This window comes from Chrysemys picta, chromosome 4 (genome assembly GCF_011386835.1).
Source record: "Chrysemys picta bellii isolate R12L10 chromosome 4, ASM1138683v2, whole genome shotgun sequence".
Lineage (NCBI taxonomy): Eukaryota > Metazoa > Chordata > Testudines > Emydidae > Chrysemys > Chrysemys picta.
Window position 1 is genome coordinate 5,239,683 of NC_088794.1, and position 25,365 is coordinate 5,265,047.

Sequence of the window (25,365 nt, forward strand, 5' to 3'; positions counted from 1 at the left end):
GGCTTACCAGCCCCACACTGCATAGTTCATGTGCACAGTTCCCCTGCCTGTTGGAATCTTCTCATTTATAACCTGTTCTTGTCTATGGTCTCTGAGTGCCTTCTGCACTTGTGAAGCTGGGGGTGGGGTAAACAAAATTTTCCTCACAGTAAATTGCAGTGATCAAGTGTGTGGTTCATGCAAAATTAATCAGTTGGACCGAACCCCTATGATGCTGTTGGGAGAGTGATGAAGAAAAAGGTTGCCACTGTATTATAAGGAACATGGAATTGGGCAAGAATGCTGAAATCCATGATAAATAATGGTGAAAAGTCAACATCCTGTTGGTGTGGGAAAGGGTAATGCATTATACTAAGGGGTCTATCCATTTCTCTCATTTGAAATTATCCCCTATCCCCATGAACTGTTCCTCTTAGGATAATTTTGCTGTAAAAAGTCACATATGAACATTATAATGAATCAACATCCAGTGACTATGAAGCAAAGAATTGTATTAATTTTATTTTGTTCTTTTGTATAAGTTGTTTTGTCCTTATGCGATGATGAATTTTCAACAGCATTAAAGCAGTATGCAAGGCTAGTTCGCTAGTAGACATTAGTACCTGCTTCTAAAAGTATGCGTAGCACTCTGACCCCTGGATTAATCAACAGAAATATATTACAAGAAGAAAATAAAACCCTTCATGTTTGAAGTAACCAGCTTTAAGCTTTTCTTCCCTGCCCCAACACGCGTTTTATCAAATTAATAATAATAATCACAACAATAACTTGCCATTCTTTAATGTTTTCCATTAGAGAAATGAACATTATTGAATTAAGCATCATAACCCACAGAGAGGTGGGTCAGATTCATTGTCCCTTATTTTACAAAGGACAAACTGAGGCATAGGGAGGGATCGGGGAAGTGAAATTACCTAAAGTAACAGAGCAGGTCAGTGGCAGAGCTAGGCCAGAACCCAGGAATCACTATTCTCAGTACCTCTGGCCCACTAGCCCACATTCCCATCTCAGAACTAGGAAGAGAACCCACGTGTCCTAGTCTTTAGCCAGCAAGACCATCCAGCCCCCGACAGATAGAGAAGAGAGAGTGAGGTGCTGCTCTGTGCCAGGAGCCCCTTCTTGTTAGACTTCTTTTAGAATCCTAGTTCTTTTCATTGGATTATTTTCAGCACTGGAACCCTGAGCTGCTCTACAAGTTACCGTCTAGATGGTTTATTCCACCCGTTACTTTTAGGAGCCTAGTCATTAGGAAACATGGTAATGGGGGAAGTGAGTAGATGGCATAAGCAAAATGGAGCAAAGATGAGGAGACAGACCACAGGTGGGGGTGAACAGAGTACATGGAATGGAGGACAGAGATAGCACTACAAGTGAGCCATCAATGGAATGGGATTTGGTAATTTCTGATCATGGTACACTGTCCCAATTATAACGGGGGCCAGAAATGAATATAACCCTTTATCTGGAATGACACTGTCCAGCTTTTCTAATAAAACAGAGTTTGTTGGGCAAAATACGATTACATGGTATGGTGTATCCTACCCTTTGAGTTTAGCTGCCTGGGTCAGGGTATGGATACTTGAATTAGTAGGAGAGTTGATCTGTTTTGGGAGTGAATTAATTGGTTATTGGATGTCACCTTGGCTCTGGTGAAATGTATCTGTGGTTTGAGCATTCAAAAGCCTAAGACTTGATTCTCTTACAATTAAAAAAAAAAGATTTTCATTCTGAAGTTATGAACAGTGCCTGATAGCTTCATAGATGAAATTACATATTTGTTTGAAGTTGGATTTTTTTCATGTCTGTTTTTAAATCAGAAGAATGTTCATTTTCCTGTCTGATCACATGTATATCCCATTTAAGCGGATTGTCTGCATGTTTATTTCATAGTAAATGCTTCCTTTAGGCTCTCCAGAGCCTGTTCTTTGGTTATTTTTTGCCAGTCTGCTGGGAGATTGGCTGGTTTAGCACCATACTCCTTAGCAAACTGTTGATTGAACTCCTTAAAAACAAATTTCCAGTAATCAGAAGCAGTAATGCTAGGATCTGGCTGAATGCGCCAGTGCGGGTAATATTGACGATAATCTTTATAAGGATGATCCTTCCAATCTGTGTCTGAATTTCTAAATTCAGTGTTGGAAACCACATCAGAAGAACATAGAGAATAGGTAAGCTTTTCTGTTACCAGATTTTGGTATCTTCCTAGCCCTTGAGGACGATGTACTGATGCAAAATGCTCCTTATGATCCCCTCCTCCTGCTTCGCAGGGGACTTTACAGAACGGACACTGCTTCCCACAGCCAAACACTCGCTTGAAGATTTCATCCTGGGGCTTCAGTGGCAGATGGGAGAGCTTTGATTTAATTTCCAAATCTTTCAATTCAGCTAGTATTTGTTTCTGAAGATCAGGAAGGAAGGTTTGAATAAAAGTAGAAAATTGATCTGGATCTGCTGTGTTTTTAAACTGTATCCCCACCAAGCTATCCTTGGAAATGACTAGGTCCTTCTGCAGCACTTTACAAAAGTTGTTTAGAAAGGCTGAGACTGTCGTAACACTTTCATCTTTGGCTTTCTCCAGAGCATCCCTGACTTTCTTTATTATCGTGGATAGAATTTCTTCCTCCAGATCTTCCAAATCCTCAGCCTCTCTGTAGTAATCTAATATGTGCCTCCATATCCAAGCTTTGACAAACTTTTCATAGTTGAGAATGTATTTCACATAGTTGTTGAAGTTCTCATCTTCTAACAGCGTCTTCTGCACAGTGAACTGGAAAAAGCTCCGGCTGGCATATTCAATAGACTGTCCGCTGCTGAGAATGTCATCCACTATTTCCAGTCCGAGTCTTTTGCTAACATAATCCATTAAGGCAGGTTTGAGACACTGATCACAGAACTCCTTGGCTCTATTTTGTCGGGCATCTTTTTCCAAGTAATGGTCTCTAAATGTAGAGAAATACTGAGGTTTCAGCTTCTCCAGTCGTTGCTGAGGATCATTTTCCTTGAGAAAATCTTCATGCATCTTCTGAAATGCATGAGCGGCTTCCCCCAAAATGTGAAGTTTCAGATCAACTTCAAAGCAAACAGAAGTCTGCAGTTTTTTCACTTCCTCCTGTTGAAGTTTCTCATTGATCAAATGCAACAATTCTCTGCAATAGGTTTCATCATAGTCTGCCTTGGAATAGACTCTCTCTTCAATGTAACTATTACATTGGGCCATCAAGGATTCAGCAAGTTTTTCTATTTTCTGTGACCGTTTTTTTGTAAACCAATGTTTCACAGCTGAGGTAAATGAAAAGTCTAAATATTCAGTTCTCATTGTGAAAGACTTAATTCTATAATTCATCAAGCTTCCTGCTTTTTGTATCTTCTGATTGACAGAACTCCCTCTGTTATCCAGGTCTTTTCTCAGATGGAACTCTATATCTTCATGAATTTCATGTTTCTGTAAACAAATGGGCGATAATTCTGAAAATGTTTCTTTCCACATTTTTTCAAATTCCATTTCCAATTCTTTATTTTCCAACTTACTTTCTTTTCTCCTGCATTGGTCTAAAAGCGTGTCCACTTTCCCTTCAATTACTTTCATGTACTCAGCCTGGATATTGGCTATCTTGTGCTGGCCTTTTTTAATGTGAATGGCTTCCTTACATTTCTTAAATGAATAACTTTCCAGCTCAGTTTTCAGGCTCTTTGCACTTCTGATAAAATCTTCCCTGTACTTTTCTATCAGATGCAGATTTGCTGCCCCGCTTTCAAAATATTGTTTTAAAAGCTCCAGAATTCTCTGTTCTCCACACAGTAGTTTCTGTTGCATTTCATATTGTGACTTATCAGCTTCTAGTTCATCAGGAGAAAGATTCTGAATGGCAGTTTCTTTTTCAGTTATCCAGAGGTGCATTTCCTTGCGGAAATCCCATTCCCACTCAGAATATTTCACAGACAGCTGGTTATAGGCTTCAGCTATGAGGCTGTTTCTAAAGCTGAAGATGAAGTTCTCATGTTTGACAGCATTCCACAGACTCTTGACCCATTCAATAAACTGTGGAATGTCCTTGGGGGTTCTTTTAAGTGAACGGTTCTTTATGAATTCAAACAGATACCTCTTTAACTCATACACTTTTTCACTGTATCCCATATTCACCGGAGCCATGGGAGGGACTCCATGCCAGAGCCCAGGGATGTACCAATTGTGTTTTTCCAGATCATACTCCATGATATCAGAAAATTTTATTTCCTTGTTTAGTTTTTCCATCTTTGCTGCAGCTTTGATCATTTCATTCAGCTGCTCCAGGAGGTGTTTCCTGTCCCTCATGTTTTGTTCATGTGCAGACACATCACTGACGTTCTGATGCACAAACTGGCAGTTTGGCTTATGCCCTATTTTTTCCATTCTGAGAAATGCATGGACCACAATTTGCAGAATATCCTTCATTTCGGTGGCGTTCTCCATGGCCATGTTAACAATGGTTATGTCACTCAGTCCAATCACCAGTGTGGCCAGCTCATTGTCATGTTGATAACTGTCCTCCAGCTTGGCCAATTCAGGGGCTTTCAAGCCTTCTGTGTCTATCACCAAGATGAAATCACAGCCCAGTTCCTTTTTTAAGATCTCTGTAACTTGAATGAGCAACATGAAGGCTCCTCGTGTACATCGGCCACTGCTCACTGAAAACTGCAGGCCGAACATGGTGTTGAGGAGGGTGGATTTCCCAGTGCTCTGCACTCCCAGCACTGTTAGAACCAGCATTTTGGACCTTCCCCTGAGCTTGGCATGGAGCTGGGTCAGAACATCTGTTACCCACTGCAGTGGGATGTTGGATGCATCTCCATCAATCAGCTCAATAGGAAACCCTTCCAGCATCAGGTCAGCTGCTATGCCTGGGAGATGGCTGAATTGTCTTCTACTTTTTAGAATTTTGCCTTCTTTAACCATTGAGTGTTCAGCCTCATAAAACTGCCCCAACTCACGCATGAAATGCTCAACCCCTAAAGACGTGGAAGATATTAATTTATCTAGTTCTGCCAGCCGTTTGGGGTCATCTCCTAAAGACTTGCATTTCTCTTTGTATTCAGCCCGTAGTTTAGAAAGATTCCCCCTAGCAATGTGATCCAGCTGAAATTTCATCCATTTCAGGAAATAATGTTTTTCTAATGGAAGTAGATGTTGTATTGCATCAATGAATTGAGTCAAACCATCAGTAAGGTCACATTTATTCTGTTGGTTACGTAATTCCAACATTTTATCTTTCAGCTGAGATTTATATTTCTCAGCAGGGATATCCCCCTGCCTTCTCATTCGGCACATTTCTTTTTCCACTTTAGCCAGGCTTTTCCATAAGTCCCCTTGGAGCCTCAGCATTTCTTGTTTGTAATATGCCACATCCTTTATTTCTGTGGTGATTTCTTTAACGCAGTTGCTCGCAGTCTGACATTCCACACGGTCTTCATCTATTTGGATTCCTAGTTCACGCGCTATCACAGCCATATCTTCTATACCTGTCCTCTTGGGAGAAGAGTTCATTATGCTTTGTATGGTGGACTGCAGCTTTTCCACAAATTTTGCTTTATTTGTGCTGCTATCTTTCATCAGCATATGTGAATTTTTCAGTTTCAGCACAGGGGCTAATTTGTTAAGGAATGCCAGAGTTTCACTGGATTTCCCAGCCTGGCGGTTGAGAATGAAGTAGTATTTAGTTGTGGATTCTTTCAAAGATGATAATAGAGTGTACTCTCTTTCAGTGATGTTTTCAGCAAATATGAACACAGCTGAGGAGACCTCTGTTAAAAAGCTAAACTGCAGCCAGTGCGATTCAATGTCTCCACGTAGATTTGTAACTGCCACAGGTTCTGAGAAAAGATCCAAATTCTTCCTCCCACCAGGGAAAAACCAGGAAATTTCTATCAACCCATCTGCGATTTCACGAGGGACGTTCCCAGATGACAAATCCTGATGGATAAAGAAATCGTGGTGCTGCTGGGAGGGGCTGAGAACCTCATTGAGGAGTTTGGACTTGGAGAAGCTGCAGCTCCCCATCCGCACAAAGGAAATGGTTGGCATTGCTGTGAGCACCAGGCTCTCCTCCCTGAATCCCCTGCTCTCTGCCAGGGAGTGCGGCCTCCACTTCCTCACAATGTCCCTCATGGCCCACAGCATTAGGGTGCACTTGGGGGTGTCGAGAGAAGGTAACAGCAGAGGGAGGGCAAACTGGCACATGGACATTTTGGACAGGATCTCCTGCTGTAGGAAACTGTCCGAACAAAGCAGAACGGCACAGAGAAGATCAAGTGGATTCACAGAGACTTTAGTGTCAGAGTCACTAAAAAAGAAAATTTGTTCATCGATACCTTGTTCCTCCTCATCCACCCTGGTTCCTTGATCATGAGGTGCCCCACACCTAAAGCTTGTGCTTCTGGCTGTCACATTCAAAGCCATGACCTTCCTCAGGAAATGCCATGGTAAATCTCTTAATTTTCGAGGAGTCCAGTCCTTTAAACTTCCTGAGTTGATTTCCAGGACATCATTCATCCTGAGCTTTCTGCTTTCATACTTCTGTAATTTTAACTTGGAAAGAACTTCTCTGAATGCTTTTCTTCTCTCTGTAGAAAAGTGTTAAAATATGAACATAAATTTCAGAGCCGAAAATAGAGGGCTGAATTATCTTATTTGCAAAGGCCACTTGTGCTACCTAGGTGGTGGGAAATGGCCTGAGAGAACCTGTGTAGAATTCCTCCTGAGTAGGAGAACTCTCAACTTGTGGCAAGTTGGCAGAAGTGGCTCCCAGCCCCCCAAATCCCTAGCACAGGGAGACATAAGTGGTGTTGTGGACTGGAGGAGTACTATAGCTGATCCTCCCCTGGCATGATGTTTGTTACAGACCTTGCATTAGTGGCATGAACTAGTGTAGGCCCCAGGCTGCTCTAATTTCCACAGGTTCTGGGATGTTGAGGATCAGGGAGATGTAACCGGCTCCCTGCCCTGACCACTCCTCACTACCTCTGAGTTGCAGTGGGATGCAGTGGAGAAGCAGGGTCATTGTGATTTTTGTGATATTGTTTGGCAATTGTTGATTGTGACACTAGGGTAGTGATGCAAAGCTGTAATTAGAGGATGGCAATACATAGAAGTGACAGATACATCAAGGAGCTACACTTCTCATGCGCTTCAATAATTATTTAGATTGCTCTGTATTCTTAGTTTTCCCTCTGTTAGTATGTTGCTGTTAACAGTCAACGATGGACATTAGTGATTTTTTTAATCTTGCCCATGTTCCCAACCTTTCTTCATTCCTCTCCCATAAAAATGACTTATAGGGACCTATAGACAACTGCAGCCTCACCTGAGGACAAATCCACGGCTTCCATGATACAATGTGCTCTCTTCTTTGGAGAGTCGGGGGTCATAATACCACTCACAAATCAGGCCTTCTCACAGCTCACTGCTATATGCAGCTGCCTTTGTGCCTTCTAGTCTGATATGCACAGTGCGTTACTAACATATCTATCCTGTCTAAAGATTTATACAGTACCCCTCACAGTGGTATCTGAGGACTCCTGCATCTGCTACATCATTAATCCTGGGGTTTTAAATGGAGATGTTCTAAACTACTAAGGACTAAGGCTTAGTGTTTTTGTATGGATTACATTAGCTAAAATATTCAAAGCCATCATAAATCTAATAGTATTGTTAACTAATGAGATGCAATACTAATGACACATGCACATGGAAAATTATATGAGAACTACCTTTGGGAAGGTCTTTTTGCTTTTGTTCTGGGTCTTGCTGAATAGCAACTTCTTGCTCCCGAATTAAAGAATCTAGGAAGAAATCCAAAGGAAAATATATTATCACCATTTAATTACTAAGTCTCTATATTTACTGAGTAGCAGAAAAAAACACTGCTGAATGTCCTGAGTGCAGAGGTTGTCAGTGTATCAAGGACCATCAGGCAAGAAATAAACAATTTCATCAACACTCTACTAGAAGGAGATGATCTGAGGTTTTGTATTTATCAGACCTTCCTTAGGGGAAAGGTGGGAAGCTGATCTGGGAATTTCCTCTTTTGTGAGACTTAAATTTGACTGCATAAAACCTTTGTTGTTTGTTTTGCTTACAGTAATTTAGAAATTAGGCCGAAAGAAGCCTTTTCAAACTCTTAATTTTAATCTAACTGTGTTGGAGTTTTTGCTTTGGTTGGACTATGAGAACATTACTCCAAAATTTGGACTTAAAAGGTCCATGGGTGTTGGCTGTATATCCAGTTGCAGTTCAACTGGCTTGCCTCTTCTAACACTGACCTAATACTAAAAAGAACAGGAGTATTTGTGGCACTTTAGAGACTAACAAATTTATTTGAGCATAAGCATCTGATGAAGTGGGCTGGGCTGTAGCCCACGAAAGCTTATGCTCAAATAAATTTGTTAGTCTCTAAGGTGCCGCAAGTACTCCTGTTCTTTTTGCAGATACAGACTAACATGGCTGCTACTCTGAAACCTGACCTAATACTGTTATACTCAATTGTACAGAAACTGAACTTTAGGAAATAGTCTTGTAGAACTTGCAAAGAGGAGTTGACTAAAAAACTGAACATACAGTGAGGAAAAGCATGCTGGGAAGAAAGATGGAAATCTACTCATTTCTAAAACTTTTTGTGCTACTACCAGAAAAAATACGATCTTAACCAAAATATTTCACAGATTCAATGCTCAAATTAAACTTACAGAAATTAGTTGGTATTGTTAGGATAATAACCTCAGATTCTCTACAAAGTATGGTCCTGAACTGACAATCATAGTATTACCATATTGCTAATCATTTTGCTTTGAGTCACTACTCTCTCTCAGTGAAAATAACCAGAGAACTACTGTAACAGTGAGGGAAATACCACACTAACTTTAAAATTCTCAAGTGTTTCCTTTATTTAGCACTTTTTGAGTGGAATTTATTACTCTCCTTTCCCTCAAATTTAATGTGCCCTACTAGGGCAAAAAAGTCAATTTGTAAACCCACCTCTGCCTCTAAAAACTGTTCTGCTGCTGCCGTGGCTGACGGACAGCTCCCCACTCAGCAACTGGCTAAATATAGTTTCTCAATTATTATATTTATGGTTTGTATTGCAGTAGCAGCTAGGATCCTCGTCTATAATTGGGGCCCCTATCTATTAGCACAGTGACTGAGCCAGCTCCCGCTGAAGCCAGTGGAAAGGCTCCTATCGATTTCAATGGGATATGGATAAGGCCCTTAATGAAGCACTGTCTGGAATATATTTTTCTTCCAGTGTTATAACATTCAGAGAATTATACCAATAAATAGTAATATCTAGTAAAATTGTCAGAACTAGTTCGAAGGTAGTTACCATTATCATTTACAATAATGAGATGCAGTAGCTAGCAGGAAGGGTTGTAAGAGGCAATACCTTTAGGAAGGTCTTTCTCTACCAGCTCTGGTACTTGCGGGGTGTCAACATTCTCCTCTAGAATAAAACAATTTGGCAAGGGAGCCAAGAGGAAAACTGCACTAAGTGAAATTCTCTTCTCTACAGGTTCTTACACCACACTCATCACAGAAGTATCCGAGCACCTTCCAGCAATGCATTAAGCAGCACGATGCACCTCTGTCAATTGTTTGTTCTCTCAGCCTATCCCCAGAAGTGTGAGCAGGGGTGTGTTTGGTTTTGGATTTTTAAAAAGAAATATATATTAGAGAGCGCAAGGCCAATGAAAGACACCTTGCACTTTGGCCAGAAGTTGGTGAGGTTTTTGATGGTCCTTAGTTCCTGGGGGGGTTAATTGCACAGTCGTGGGTCAGCCCCTAAAAAAGCTCTGTTCCAGTTTAATTACATCTGTCACTGAATAGAAAAATAAGGTCACTCTCTGCTTCCATTGACAAAGAAATGAGACGGGGAGTTCTTTTACTCTGAAGATTATACATTTTTTCTAGGTTATGTGAGATGGACATAAGGGTCTGCGATTTGGCTAAATTCCCTAAAACCCCCCACACTGAGATTGTCCTAAGGGCAGACCCTCCAGGAATCTCCCTGTTCTACCAAGAACAGAAATATTCAGAGACAAATTGATAGGAGGGGCTGCTGGTATTGGGTTATTTTGGTGTTGATATTAGAGTGCTTTCTGCCACTGATGTATAGGATTTGGTATAAGTCCTATTAACGGAGTCATGATGCATAAATTATCTGACAGTGAAGTGGGAAGATAGCACCTTTCTCTCTGCAAGGTGCAAAACATTAGAGTACAGGGGATGGAGGCAGTGAGAGGTATGAGATCTATACACTCAGAAGCTCTCATAAAACTTTGTTAAAAAAGTCTGAGCTGTGTATCTAGGATTGAGTTAAAACTGACAGAATGACAGATTATGATGGTCTTCTCAATTAATTCTCCATCAGAAGATAATGTTGTTGTATATTGAATACGTTATCTTTGGGCTTGTCTACACTACAGATATTCACTGAATCTGGATCCATCTTCTAAAATGGTTTATTCCATGTGCAATTCATATCTACACACAACAGGGTTAATGTATGGTTCCTCACTGTGTGGGTTACCTAGCCGGTCTGCATGTGAGCTGGGTTGAAAACAACTGACAGAGTGTAGCCAGGACTTAACATTGTTCCTTTGCTGCATAGACATTTACATTATAATATATATTTCTTAATACAGATCTCTAATTGGAAATGTGGACATATTCAATTTTATGGCTAACACATTCTTTCCTTATGAAAAATAAAATACAACTCCCCATAGCTTAAATATAAACCCTGATCTATACCTGGAAATACAATTTCTAAACACTCCAGAAATTGCTGGCAGGCTGATTCCCCCTTTTTCTGTATCAGAATCAACAATTTTCTTATTTTCTTCTTGGGATCCTCCTCTGTTTTATCCAAGGGATTGTACTCCTCCTCTGTGACAATGGATTGGGAGAGTAATTCATCCAAGATGAGTTCTAGGTTTTTTTGAAGAATTTCAATTAACCTTTTTCTTTTGTTGCGTATAATCTCTGAGGGTTTTTCACCAGCAGATGTTTCTAAATCACAAGTCCTAGGACAGAAAAGATTTTTTTTTTAAATATAAAGAAAAAGGAACAGGATTTGTGAAGCAGCCGTGGTTAGCTTTAATATACTTAGTCTTGTAGCATTCTTGGAACATTAGCAGGTAATCTGCAAGTTAAACAATTTGAGATGGAGAATAAACACGTTTTCTCCTAAAACGTTTGAGTTGAAAATTGTCACTTCAATTGAAATTTTCCTCTTCTTCAAGTTTGAAAATAAAAGTTGACTTTTTTTCTCTGAAATCATGGGGGGGGGGGGGACGCTTTCACTTTTTACTTTTCTTCCACTTTTGTCCAATTGGATTTTTTTTTAAATTAAGATAAAATAGAATTTTTTCCACCCAAACAAAACAAAAAGGTTCATGACAACTTTAAAATACTAACAACAAGGAGTCTGGTGGCACCTTAAAGACTAACAGATTTATCTGGGCATAAGCTTTCGTGGGTTAAAAAACCTCACTCTTCAGATGAGGTTCTTTTACCCACGAAAGCTTATGCCCAAATAAATCTGTTAGTCTTTAAGGTGCCACCGGACTCCTTGTTGTTTTTGTGGATACAGACTAACATGGCTACCCCCGATACTTAAAATACTAAAAATCTTTTGTTCTCCCCACCATGCAACATGTTCATTTCAACCAGCTGTGCTTTTGAACAGAATACTTCTGTGCTAAAACAACAAGGAGTCTGGTGGCACCTTAAAGACTAACAGATTTATTTGGGCATAAGCTTTCGTGAGTAAAAACCTCACTTCTTCGGATGCATAGAGTGCTAGTTGCTCTATCTAGTGTTCAAGGCTTGTATTACACCATCAAAACTGCTATATATTTAAAAGCCAATGATCCTCAGTATAACTATATTTTGTAGATAATCCCTGCTCCAAAGAGCTTTCAGTTTATTTTTGGGTATTGTACAGCACCAAGCGCATATACTGTCAGTTGTAAACAAGTAGGTACTATATTTTGTATCTTGTCTTTTATATGAACTGTATTCCAAGTGCATTACAGTTTTAAATACTGTAATAAAACTATAAAGTTAATATAAAGAAAACAGGGGAAGATAGAATTGAAATGTTTAGAAACGGGAGAAAAGAGAGATTTTCAGATAAGATCTTAAAACAGGTGAGAAACCTTGATGAGGTAGAAAGTTGCTGGGTGTTCCAGATGGTAGGGACTTGCAGAGAGAGAGAGGCTCTTGCACCACTATACCGTGATTATGGCGGCTGCTAGATGCACAAAAGGATGTAGAGGAAGACAGAGGTTTGAAACATATGAATGGCGGTTCTGAAATGGAACCTGAAATAAACAAGGTGCCAGCGGAACTGTTTGGGAATAGGTATAAGTTGGACATAGATCTGTGGACATTTGAGAAGTCAGCAGGGGCATCAGGCACACTGTATGGAGGAGTCCGGGGAGGTGAGATTAGAGGAGGGAACTGCCATTGCCCAGGCCAGAGGAGATGGACATCTAGATGGGAATCTCAACAGAGGAGGAATCTTAGGGAGGCCATAGAGGGAGTGTCAGTATCCCAAGGGAGAAGGGATGGTGGCCTGTCTGGGACCTTATAGAACGAGGAGCTGGGACTCAGACCAGTCATTGTTGAGGAAGCTGCAAAAGTGTAGGCAACAAAAAATAAGAGGCTTTGTTCACATGCCTGGTTTAAATCCTGGGTGCATCACACAACTTGGAATGAAGTGAAAACCAGGTTTTGTATGGAGAGGTTTGTTCAGCTGTAATGTTGACCCTGTTGACTGTCTAGTAAATATTTTACATAGGGCTGCTGGGGCCACACAAATGTGTTGACTCATTGGTACCCAATGTTACTTGTACAGGAAGCAAAATGGTGTCAAAATAGGATATAACTTTTGAATCACTATGGACCAATTCCTCTGCCTAGTGCACAGGTCTAGCAAATGGGCGGTGGTGGTCTGGGCAATGGGAGCCTTCTACAGACTGATTCAGGCCACCAGTAGACCCCAAAGCAGCTGCATCCCTCTGGCCACCAGTAGACCCCTGAGCAGCTGCATCCCTCAGGCCACCAGTAGACCCCCGAGCAGTTGCATCCCTCTGTCCAATGTAGCAGATCTCTGTTGCTGTGGATGCACCACCCCATCTCTACCCATGGAGTACTAATCCACAGCATGTGGGGATTGCAGACCTCCTGTTGAGTGATCTTACCACATCCTTCCCCTGCACAGTAGAACTACACCTGCTCTGTTGTATGAAGGGCCTTCTATGGCTCTTTCTCAGGTTGGAGGACTTGGCTGTATAAGAACTTATACATTGGTGACATTATGATTGGGGCTCACAAAGCACGTGGATTTTCAGATTCAAATTCTGCTCATTTACATCCTTGTGAATCCAGAGAAACTTCACTGGCATAACCATGGATTTACTCTGGTGTGACTGAGATCAGAATCTGGTCCTAACCACACTGACATCAGGGGTATTTTTCTGGATTTACACAGGGCTGACTGAAACCAGAATTCAAGTCTACTACTGAGATTTTCACAGTAGTGCAGGAAATCTCGGAATAGTCTCTAATCACAGCTCATTATAACTGTTCAGAGACATTACCCTTTGGCTGGTGTTCTTGATGGAGTGGCTCCCTCTGGTTCCTTCTCAATAGTCCTCGCTGCCAACAGGTCACCAGCTGGTGCTGACTCCGGCATGTTTCTCCAAGGTCCGATAAGTTCATTTTGGGCTTGTAGGAACAATTGCTCTGGTTCCAGAAAGGAAAGGGTTACATTTCAGAAAGACAGTTTATTAATCTTAAAGATTCCTAACATATCCACACAAAAGCCTTTTTAAAACCTACACAAAAGCCTATAATCTATGACCTCTCTAAGGTCATGTATTTGTAACTGTCTTGTTGCTTCTAGTCCAATTAACATTAATCAGATGAGACTAGGGCATGACATGAGTTAGTTACAGCAGGTTTATTTATAACAGAAAATATGAGATTCACAAGCATGTCCCAGTTAGCAACTTCACTTTTCATTGTAGGTGTTTGCTAGCCCATAGTGTGTGTGAGTGTTGACCTACTGTACCTAATACTGCTGAGTTTCTTTCCTTGTCTAATTTGGAAGCTTCTGTCTGGTAAAACCATAGTGCTGAATCTCATACAGTATGTGTTCGTACGATGCGTAAAAAAGGGAATGTGTTGTCACAGACTAAAGGATTCTAAAGGTGATTATTTTAGAAAGTCTCTCACCATTGTATCTGCAGATATAGTGTAATACCGTGCAGACAGGGTGGATGACACCTTAAATGTTTCTTAAACATGGTATGTCCCAACCCCAACTGCCTTATTCTGGCTAAACCTTATTGATTTCATTGGGAGCTTTGGCAGGGCACCAGGCCTAAAGGTTAAATCCCAAAATGTTGAGGATAAATAAACCTTCAGAATTCTCTTTCTCTGAAGTCAGGGGGACTTCTGGGCTCTTCGCTCCTTTCCCTTTCCCATTCTCTGAGGTTGCAGAAGCTTCTAGGATTTCAGATTCCTTCCCCTTTCCTGAGGATGCAGTGGCTTCTGGGATCTCTGCTCTATTTCCTTTTGCTGAAGATGTGGTGACTTCTGGGCTCTCGGCTCCATTTCCTTTCTCTGAGGATGCGTCGGATTCTGGGCTCTCAGCTTCGTTCCCTTTCTCTGAAGATGTGTTGGGTTCTGGACTCTCAGATCTATTCTTTTTCTCTGAGAATGAGTTGGGTTCTGGGCTCTCAGCTCTGAGTCCTTTCTCTGAGGATGTGTTGGGTTCTGGGCTCTCAGCTCCGTTCCCTTTCTCAGAAGATGTGTTGGGTTCTGGGCTCTCGGATCTATTCTTTTTCTCTGACAATGTGTTGGGTTCTGAGCTCTTGGCTCTATTCTTTTTCTCTGAGGATGTGTTGGGTTCTGGGCTCTCAGCTCCATTTCCTTTCTCTGAGGCTATGTCGGGTTCTGGGCTCTCAGCTCCGTTCCCTTTCTCTGAGGCTATGTCGGGTTCTGGGCTCTCAGCTCCGTTCCCTTTCTCTGAGGATGTGTCGGGTTCTGGGCTCTCAGCTCCGTTCCCTTTCTCTGAGGATGTGTCGGGTTCTGGGATCTCAGCTCTGTTCCCTTTCTCTGAAGATGTGTTGGGTTCTGGGCTCTCGGCTCCGTTTCTTTTCTCTGAGGGCTCAGTAGCTTCTGGGCTCTCAGGAAGATTCTTTTTCACTGACGATACAACCATTTCTGGATCTTCTGGTCCATTCTTTTTCTCTGAGAACACTGCAGCTTCTGGATTCTCAGTTCCATTATTGGGATCTAAAGATTCAAAAAACAATATCAGATAAAAGAAGAACAGGAGTACTTGTTTCAGAGTAGCAGCCGTGTTAGTCTGTATCCGCAAAAAGAAGAACAGGAGGACTTGTGGCACCTTAGAGACTAACAAATTTATTAGAGCATAAGCTTTCATGGACTACAGCCCACTTCTTCGGATGCATATAGAATGGAACATATATTGAGGAGATATATATACACACATACAGAGAGCATAAACAGGTGGGAGTTGTCTTACCACCTCTGAGAGGCCAATTAATTAAGAGAAAACAAACTTTTGAAGTGATAATCAAGCTAGCTCAGTACAGACAGTTAGATAACAAGTGTGAGAATACTTACAAGGGGAGATAGATTCAATGTTTGTAATGGCTCAGCCATTCCCAGTCCTTATTCAAACCGGAGTTGATTGTGTCTAGTTTGCATATCAATTCTAGCTCAGCAGTTTCTCGTTGGAGTCTGTTTTTGAAGTTTTTCTGTTGTAATATAGCCACCCGCAGGTCTGTCACTGAATGACCAGACAGGTTAAAGTGTTCTCCCACTGGTTTTTGAGTATTTTGATTCCTGATGTCAGATTTGTGTCCATTAATTCTTTTGCGTAGAGACTGTCCGGTTTGGCCAATGTACATGGCAGAGGGGCATTGCTGGCACATGATGGCATATATCACATTGGTAGATGTGCAGGTGAACGAGCCCCTGATGGTATGGCTGATGTGATTAGGTCCTATGATGATGTCACTGGAATAGATATGTGGACAGAGTTGGCATCGGGGTTTGTTACAAGGATAGGTTCCTGGGTTAGTGGTTTTGTTCAGTGATGTGTGGTTGCTGGTGAGTATTTGCTTTAGGTTCGGGGGTTGTCTGTAAGCGAGGACAGGTCTGTCTCCCAAGATCTGTGAGAGTAAAGGATCATCTTTCAGGATAGGTTGTAGATCTCTGATGATGCGCTGGAGAGGTTTTAGTTGGGGGCTGAAGGTGACAGCTAGTGGTGTTCTGTTATTTTCTTTGTTGGGCCTGTCTTGTAGGAGGTGACTTCTGGGTACTCGTCTGGCTCTGTCAATCTGTTTTTTCACTTCAGCAGGTGGGTATTGTAGTTTTAAGAATGCTTGATAGAGATCTTGTAGGTGGTTGTCTCTATCGGAGGGATTGGAGCAAATGCGGTTATATCTTAGAGCTTGGCTGTAGACAATGGATCGTGTGGTGTGTCCTGGATGGAAGCTGGAGGCATGTAGGTAAGTGTAGCGGTCAGTAGGTTTCCGATATAGGGTGGTATTTATGTGACCATCGCTTATTAGCACAGTAGTGTCCAGGAAATGGACCGTTTGTGTGGATTGATCTAGGCTGAGGTTGATGGTGGGATGGAAATTATTGAAATCATGGTGAAATTCCTCAAGGGCTTCTTTTCCATGGGTCCAGATGATGAAGATGTCATCAATGTAGCGCAAGTAGAGTAGGGGCGTTAGGGGACGAGAGCTAAGGAAGCGTTGTTCTAAGTCAGCCATAAAAATGTTGGCATATTGTGGGGCCATGCGGGTACCCATAGCAGTGCCGCTGACTTGAAGGTATATATTGTCCCCAAATGTGAAATAGTTGTGGGTGAGGACAAAATCACAAAGTTCAGCCACCAGGTTAGCTGTGACATTATCAGGGATACTGTTCCTGATAGCTTGTAGTCCATCTTTGTGTGGAATATTGGTGTAGAGGGCTTCTACGTCCATAGTGGCCAGGATGGTGTTTTCTGGAAGATCACCGATGGATTGTAGTTTCCTCAGGAAGTCAGTGGTGTCTCGAAGATAGCTGGGAGTGCTGGTAGCGTAGGGTCTGAGGAGAGAGTCTACATAACCAGACAAGCCTGATGTTAGGGTGCCAATGCCTGAGATGATGGGGCGTCCAGGATATCCAGGTTTATGGATCTTGGGTAGCAAATAGAATACCCCTGGTCGGGGTTCTAGGCATGTGTCTGTACAGATTTGTTCCTGTGCTTTGTCAGGGAGTTTTTTTAGCAGATGGTGTAGTTTCTTTAGGTTTCTTCATCCATTGTCTACAGCCAAGCTCTAAGATATAACCGCATTTGCTCCAATCCCTCCGATAGAGACAACCACCTACAAGATCTCTATCAAGCATTCTTAAAACTACAATACCCACCTGCTGAAGTGAAAAAACAGATTGACAGAGCCAGACGAGTACCCAGAAGTCACCTCCTACAAGACAGGCCCAACAAAGAAAATAACAGAACACCACTAGCTGTCACCTTCAGCCCCCAACTAAAACCTCTCCAGCGCATCATCAGAGATCTACAACCTATCCTGAAAGATGATCCTTTACTCTCACAGATCTTGGGAGACAGACCTGTCCTCGCTTACAGACAACCCCCGAACCTAAAGCAAATACTCACCAGCAACCACACATCACTGAACAAAACCACTAACCCAGGAACCTATCCTTGTAACAAACCCCGATGCCAACTCTGTCCACATATCTATTCCAGTGACATCATCATAGGACCTAATCACATCAGCCATACCATCAGGGGCTCGTTCACCTGCACATCTACCAATGTGATATATGCCATCATGTGCCAGCAATGCCCCTCTGCCATGTACATTGGCCAAACCGGACAGTCTCTACGCAAAAGAATTAATGGACACAAATCTGACATCAGGAATCAAAATACTCAAAAACCAGTGGGAGAACACTTTAACCTGTCTGGTCATTCAGTGACAGACCTGCGGGTGGCTATATTACAACAGAAAAACTTCAAAAACAGACTCCAACGAGAAACTGCTGAGCTAGAATTGATATGCAAACTAGACACAATCAACTCCGGTTTGAATAAGGACTGGGAATGGCTGAGCCATTACAAACATTGAATCTATCTCCCCTTGTAAGTATTCTCACACTTGTTATCTAACTGTCTGTACTGAGCTAGCTTGATTATCACTTCAAAAGTTTGTTTTCTCTTAATTAATTGGCCTCTCAGAGGTGGTAAGACAACTCCCACCTGTTTATGCTCTCTGTATGTGTGTATATATATCTCCTCAATATATGTTCCATTCTATATGCATCCGAAGAAGTGGGCTGTAGTCCACGAAAGCTTATGCTCTAATAAATTTGTTAGTCTCTAAGGTGCCACAAGTCCTCCTGTTCTTCTTTTTGAGGAGTACTTGTGGCACCTTAGAGACTAACAAATTTATTAGAGCATAAGCTTTCGTGGACTACAGCCCACTTCTTCGGATGCATATAGAATGGAACATATATTGAGGAGATATATATACACACATACAGAGAGCATAGTCTGCGGATACAGACTAACACGGCTGTTACTCTGAAAAATATCAGATAAAATCCTATTCAGATTCTTCAAGATTCTTGATATTCTGGTGTTCTTGACACTAGACTCCAATTTTCCTTCCTTCCAAAATTACACCAGAGTATTTGGTGATAGCACACATCAATAGTAACACAACATAAGTGCAAAGAAGAGATAATATAATATAATTTCTAGAAAGTTCTGAGAGTCATGGGCAGATGAGATGTGATCTACTTTTATATCAAATGAGCACATTGCTTTGATATACTGTGACGGGTTGGATCACAGAAACCCCCTTGGGAGCTGCCACCCGATGTGCAAAGACTACCCCTGCTTCTGTTTTCCCTGCCAGCTCAGGACTCCAGCACCCTGTCTTGCTGAGCCAGACACTCCCGTCTGGCTCCAACACAGATCCAAGGTCTGAATCTCCTGTCCCAAAGCTGCAAGTTTACCTGAAAACAGCTCACAGTAGTGTGCTTGTCTTTAGCACTCAGATGCCCAACTCCCAATGGGGTCTAAACCCAGATAAATCCGTTTTACCCTACATAAAGCTTATGCAGGGCAAACTCATAAATTGTTCGCCCTCTATAACACTGATAGAGAGATATGCACAGTTGTTTGCTCCCTCAGGTATTAATACATACTCTGAGTAAATTACTAAATAAAAAGTGATTTTATTAAATACAGACAGTAGGATTTAAGTGGTTCAAAGTAGTAACAGACAGAACAAAGTAAGTCACCAAGCAAAATAAAATAAAATGCGCAAATCTATGCCTAATTAAACTGAATACAGATAATCTCACCCTCAGAGATGCTTCAGTAAGTTTTTTCTCAGACTGGACACCTTCCAGGCCTGGGCACAATTCTTTCCCCTGGTACAGCTCTTGTTGCAGCTCAGGTGATAGCTAGGGGATTCTTCATGATGGCTTCCCTCCCTCTCTGTTCTCTTCCCCCCTTTATATATCTTTTGCATAAGGCGGGAACTCTTTGTCTCTCTGGGTTTCCACCCCCCTCACTGGAAAAGCACTAGGTTAAAGATGGATTCCAGTTCAGGTGACATGATCACATGTCACTGCAAGACTTCATTACTCACTTGTCAGCACACACATATACAGGAAGACTCACAGGTAAATACAGCCATCTGCAGACAATGGGAGTCATCAAGATTCCAAACCATCATTAATGGTCCACACTTTACACAATTACAATAGGCCCTCAGAGTTACATTTTATATTTCTAGTTTTAGATACAAGAGTGGTACATTTATACAAATCAGATGATCATACTCAGTAGATTATAAGCTTTGTAATGATACCTTACAAGAGACCTTTTGCAGGAAGCATATCGCAGTTACGTTACATTCACTTATTACCGTATTTTCTCTAAAACTATCTCAGTTACATTATATTGACTTATTATCAAGTTTTTATAAAACCATATAGACTGCACAACGTCACACACAACATAAGTGCAAAGAAGAGATAATATAATATAATTTCTAGAAAGTTCTGAGAGTCATGGGCAGATGAGATGTGATCTACTTTTGTATCAAATGAGCACATTGGTTTGGTATAGATATATTCTTCAATTATCCACTGGGGATTTCTTTTAAATGAAAAAAGTAATTTATGATAGAGATCCAGGAATGAAACCCTTAACAGAAATAAGCTAGGCTTTTACATTGTCCGTTAGGAAAAATCTAACAGGATTTATCAAAGGGTTTTTAAGAAATTTAAAGCATCTGGACTCCTGAGATCAAATTCTGCCTAGGCTACAAGTGAAAATGAGTCTAGTAACCTGATCCCATCCTGCTCCATTGTAAAAGATTAGACAAAGATATAGTAGATGGAGTGATGGATATGAAAGGCTGTTTGAAAGATGACTCTCTTTTAAATTATACAGGATGGTTCAAAAAATCTATAGAAAGGTGTTCGTTCTGTATGAAATTGTAGAAGATTTTTCCTTAAGAGGAGGATCATTCTTTAGAGATAATCTGAAATATTATTTGATCTTAAAAAAATCCACTAGAAAGAAAATTTTACTCACCGTCTTCTAAATACTCAGAAATTGGTTCTAAGCCTGGAAATGTGTGTTGCAGGTTTTCCAAACAATCTAGAAATTGCTCATGGGCCGATTCTCCCTTTTTGAGTACTGTTTCAATCAGTGTCACCATTAGCTTCTGTGGATCGTTTATTTGACTCAGTGTGAAGTACTCTCTCTCTGTAATCAGGAGATGGGCATCTACAGCACTCAAGACAGCCTCTGGATCTGTTTGAAGAACATCTGTTAGTTTTCTTCGGGCCTTTCGTATAATGTCTGAGGGCTTCTCATTGGCAGCCATTGCTTCCAAATCGCAAGAGCTGGAATCAAACAACAATAACCACAAAAGAGCATTTTAAGACAGGTCACATTCAGAAATTGATCTTTACAACCATAAAGGGTGAAAAGGTCTTCATTTTTTTTAAATGAAAGCTTTCATTCTGAAGAGTTTGTAAATGGCACAAAGCTATGACTTTGATTCTGAAGGTCCAGGTTTAATGTGCACTGATGACTGTGGTGCCTGCATGTATGCTTATTTACAAATGACAGCTCAGCTAGTAGGTAAACTCCTCTGGTTGTCAGACACTTGGCATGAGCTTTATTTTAGGAGTACACTTAACATTTAGATTGGCATAGCTATGCTGACCTAACCCCTGGTGTAGATGCAGCTAGGTGGATGTAAGAATGCTTCGTTGATCTAGTTACCATTGCTCAGGGAGGTGGAATTCCTACAGCAATGGACAAACCCCTTTTGCCACTGTTGGCTGCATCTACACTGTGGGGTTATTGTAGCATAGCTATGGCATCGCTGTCCTCATAGTGTAGATGTGGCCTAACTTGGGGGATTTGTAGGTAAAATACCTTGTAAGCATATGTGATCATGCGCCCTCTAGTGGCGTCCTCAACAAAGCTAAGAGTCTGTTATAGTTAACAGTTCCTTTAGCTTAAAGCAGGGGTCAGCAACCTTTCAGAAGTGGTGTGCCGAGTCTTCATTTATTCACTCTAATTTAAGGGTTTGCATGCCGGTAATACATTTTAACGTTTTTAGGTCTCTTTCTATAAGTCTATAATATAGAACTAAACTATTGTTGTATGTAAAGTAAATACGTTTTTTAAAATGTTTAAGAAGCTTCATTTAAAATTAAATTAAAATGCAGAGCCCCCCGGACCGGTGGCCAGGACCCGGGCAGTGTGAGTGCCACTGAAAATCAGCTCGCGTGCCGCCTTTGGCACACGTGCCGCAGGTTGCCTACTCCTGGCTTAAAGACTAGAGTGCTGGAAGTGCCAGGTTTGATTCCCACTGATGAACGTGGTCTCCGTGGGTATGTCTACACTGGGATAGAAAAAATGCGGCTGGCCTGGGTCAGCTGACTCGAGCTTACAAGGTTCAGGCTCCGGGGTTGAAAAACTGCTGTGTAGACAATCAGGCTCAGGTAGGAGTCTGAGCTCTAGGACCCTGCAAGGTGGGAGGATCCTAGAGCTCAGGCTCCAGTATGAGCCCGAACCTCTACACAGCATTTTTTCACCCCACAGCCCAAGCCCTGTGAACCCAAGTCAGCTAACCCAGGCCAGCTGTGGCTGCGCCGCGGGTCTTTCATCCCTGTGTAAACATACCCTGTATGTATGAAGCCATGGCCCCTTACCCAGAGATGAATGAACCAGAGGCTGTTGATCAAATTTTGTCCTCTGAAACAGGTGTAACTAGGTCTAAGAGAGTCTTGTGTATAACAGGAGCCAACTTACACCACCTTACATATCACCTCTGAATTTGGCCAAGGGTCACTGCAACCAAGAATTTACAATCCCACAGTTAGATTGTGCCCTTGTCCTGCTTTCCCTCTTCTCTCAAAATACTCCCCACTATAAGTAGTTGCACTATATGTACACAAGTTAGTAACTATACTACTTATGGAAGTAACTTATATAATGAACCCCTACAATGCTAACCGTGGATTGTATATTTGATTTCAATATTCATAATTCAAAACTCATGCTGTTTGGGCTAGCCATTCAAACAGAAATAATACTATGTTAGTTATATAACTAACCAACAGAGTGAGAATGGGGAAACGTACAATTCAAATCTTGCTTTTAGTGAATAGCTGAGTTAAAACACTTGCTTTTCACAAGAATTGGTGCCAGCAAAGTGTCACTACTAGAATAGTCACAGAAAACTGAGAGCTTTGCAAATATAGTCAAATCAAAATCCACATGACTATTGAAAGAAAACATTTCCCAATAATGGACTTGAATCTCCTCTCACATTTGTACAATTGCCTGATCCAAAGGTCATTGAAGTGAATGGGAGTTTTTCTATTCACTGCTGTCGGCTGTGGTTCGGGCCCTAAATCAAGAATAACTCAATTCAAGTCAGTGTAGTCACACTGATTTTACACCAGAGTGAAAGCAGGATCAGATCCACTGTCTCAAATCTAGTAACACTTGAGTTGGGACTCTTAGGGATTTGGTTCAGAGAGAAGAGGTCTGCACAAAAACAGAGACAAGAATGTGCCAGTGCTGGGGATTTCCATGGCAATAACACCCAAATCTGACATAACATATAATTTTTTTTAAATTGACCCTCATCACTCTCACAACCTAGTCCAGTTCTGCTCTCTGATTGGACACTAGTCCGTTGTGATGGGATCCCATGTGCTGCTAAGCTGTCTTGGTTTGAGCAGTGATTGTTTGCTGTCCTAGCTCTGGGTTACTCCCTAGGTGCAGATCCTGTGTCTGACAGCCTTCTTGGCAATGGGACGCTGCAGTTTGAATATCTAGACCCCCAAACCAATGCCACAGCCCTTCCAAGCTCCCCAGTTGCTTAAACACATTCCCTCCTCAGTCCCATTGGCTGTGTGAGCTCTGGTTTCCTAGTTGCACGCTTCAGGGACAACGTGGCAGAAAAGCAAGGGAAACAGGCTCAGCAAAGGAATTTCTTAAACACACACACACACACACACACACACACACACACACACACACACACACACACACACACATATTTGACTCATAAAATGCACAAAACAGTTACAGATCTATGGAAAACAACAAACTCCTGGATGTAAGCCCCCCGCCCCCCAGTCTAGTCTCACTCTTTTGTGATCCGCTGGGTTTTATCCTTGGCTTTAGCTAAGGTCCATCCTGCCTTCACCCCTCCTTCTGCTGTAAAACTGCAGCTGTCCCATGGGCCATGTTTTGAGGGGGGAGGAAAGTCCAGTCTCCCCCACCCCCTTGCTGTGAAGACAGCCCATTCAGAGGCAAAGGAGAAGGCTCTGGCTGGTAGTAACCCCATTGTTTGACCCAGGGAGGGCCATTCAATGCGGAGGACCCCTTGATTGGTTTGTCACACTCTTCTAGACCGAGCTTCTCACTAGGTGTTAAATATCTGCTCCCGAATAGATGATCTAATTCACAGTGCCAGTTACAGTTACAAACAGGATCTCATAAAGTCAAATGGAAATCCCCAACAGGACACAGATATTCATAGATTCATAGATTCTAGGACTGGAAGGGACCTCGAGAGGTCATCGAGTCCAGTCCCCTGCCCGCATGGCAGGACCAAATACTGTCTCCAAATATTCTCCAGACTATCTCAGTCACTATCCGAGTTCTCAATAGCACACTGGAAACTAGTGAAAACAATCTGATAAGCAGGAACTGTATTATCAGCCGTTGCCTTTCTGAATACTGCAAAAGGTCCTTTTTCTAGATTAAAATCTTACTGCACTGGGTTATATAGATTTATCACAAGGGGACAAATTCTGCGCTCCTTTCTCAGTTTGTACTCTGTCCTTATTCAGGGAAACTCTTGATTTAAAAAAAAAAACCATGATTGGATGTTTTTTCTAAAAGCTATGATCTAATCCAAACAGGAATTATTTCAGGGAAGTTATATGGCCTGTGCCGGGGTGGCCAAACCGTGGCTCGTGAGCCGCCTGCGGTTCTTTTACAGTTAAAGTGCAGCTTTCGGAGCCCCCATTGCCCACCCCATTCTATGCCTGCCAGACTGTTTGGGGGAGCTCGGGGCTTCTGCCACAAGGTGGTAGGGCTAAGGGCTTCTTCTCAATGAGCCCCCTGCCACACCCCGCACCCCTCCTGCACCCCAACCCCCTTCCTTGAGCCCCCTCATACACCCTGCACCCCTCCTCTGCCCCAATCCCTTTCCCTGAGCCTGATCCTGCACACCGCACCCCCTCCCACACCCTGCACTCCCTCCCACACCCCAATCCCCTGCCCCAGCCCTGAATACAATTTCCCCACCCAGATGTGGCCCTCGGCCCAAAAAGTTTGCCCACCCCTGCCCTAATCCCACCACCCCGCCACAGGGCTGACGCCCCGAGCCCTGGCAGGCATGTCCCGGCTCTCAAACTTCTGAAGATTGTTGTATGTGGCGCAGAGGGACAGTAAATTTTCCCATCCCTGGCCTGTTCTATACAAGTCAGACTAGATGATCACAGTGGTCCCTTCTGGCATTAGAATCTCTTAATTAAATCAATCTGGTAAAATACGAGAGAGAGTTTCAGGATTTACCCCACTGATCTTGATTAGAATTAGTCCCCTGGAATGAAGAATCGTTCCTACCTTCCATTCCCCATTAGAATCAAGAGAGTGATGAGATATCTGCTGCCAGTGAGGTTTCTTATCTCATTCCTTACCTGAAGAGAGG

At 42.1% G+C, this 25,365-nt stretch overlaps 1 protein-coding gene across 4 annotated transcripts; it reads right to left on the reverse strand.

Annotated features, from left to right (window-relative positions):
• Positions 1 to 764: 764 nt before the first annotated feature.
• LOC135983301 (interferon-induced very large GTPase 1-like) lies at positions 765 to 25,365 on the reverse strand. 4 transcript variants are annotated; one of them, XM_065594186.1, is made up of 8 exons: positions 25,281 to 25,365; positions 20,706 to 21,019; positions 14,459 to 15,337; positions 13,636 to 13,780; positions 10,781 to 11,052; positions 9,414 to 9,470; positions 7,744 to 7,815; positions 765 to 6,597 (listed from the first exon to the last, which is right to left on the reverse strand). In XM_065594186.1, the coding sequence occupies exons 1-8, from the start codon at positions 25,292 to 25,294 to the stop codon at positions 1,880 to 1,882; spliced, it is 6,471 nt and encodes a 2,156-aa protein (XP_065450258.1). In that variant the 5' UTR covers positions 25,295 to 25,365; the 3' UTR covers positions 765 to 1,879. The 4 variants fall into 4 exon arrangements, with proteins under 4 accessions (XP_065450258.1, XP_065450259.1, XP_065450261.1 ...); XM_065594187.1 differs by having other exon boundaries at positions 25,230 to 25,346; XM_065594189.1 differs by lacking the exon at positions 14,459 to 15,337.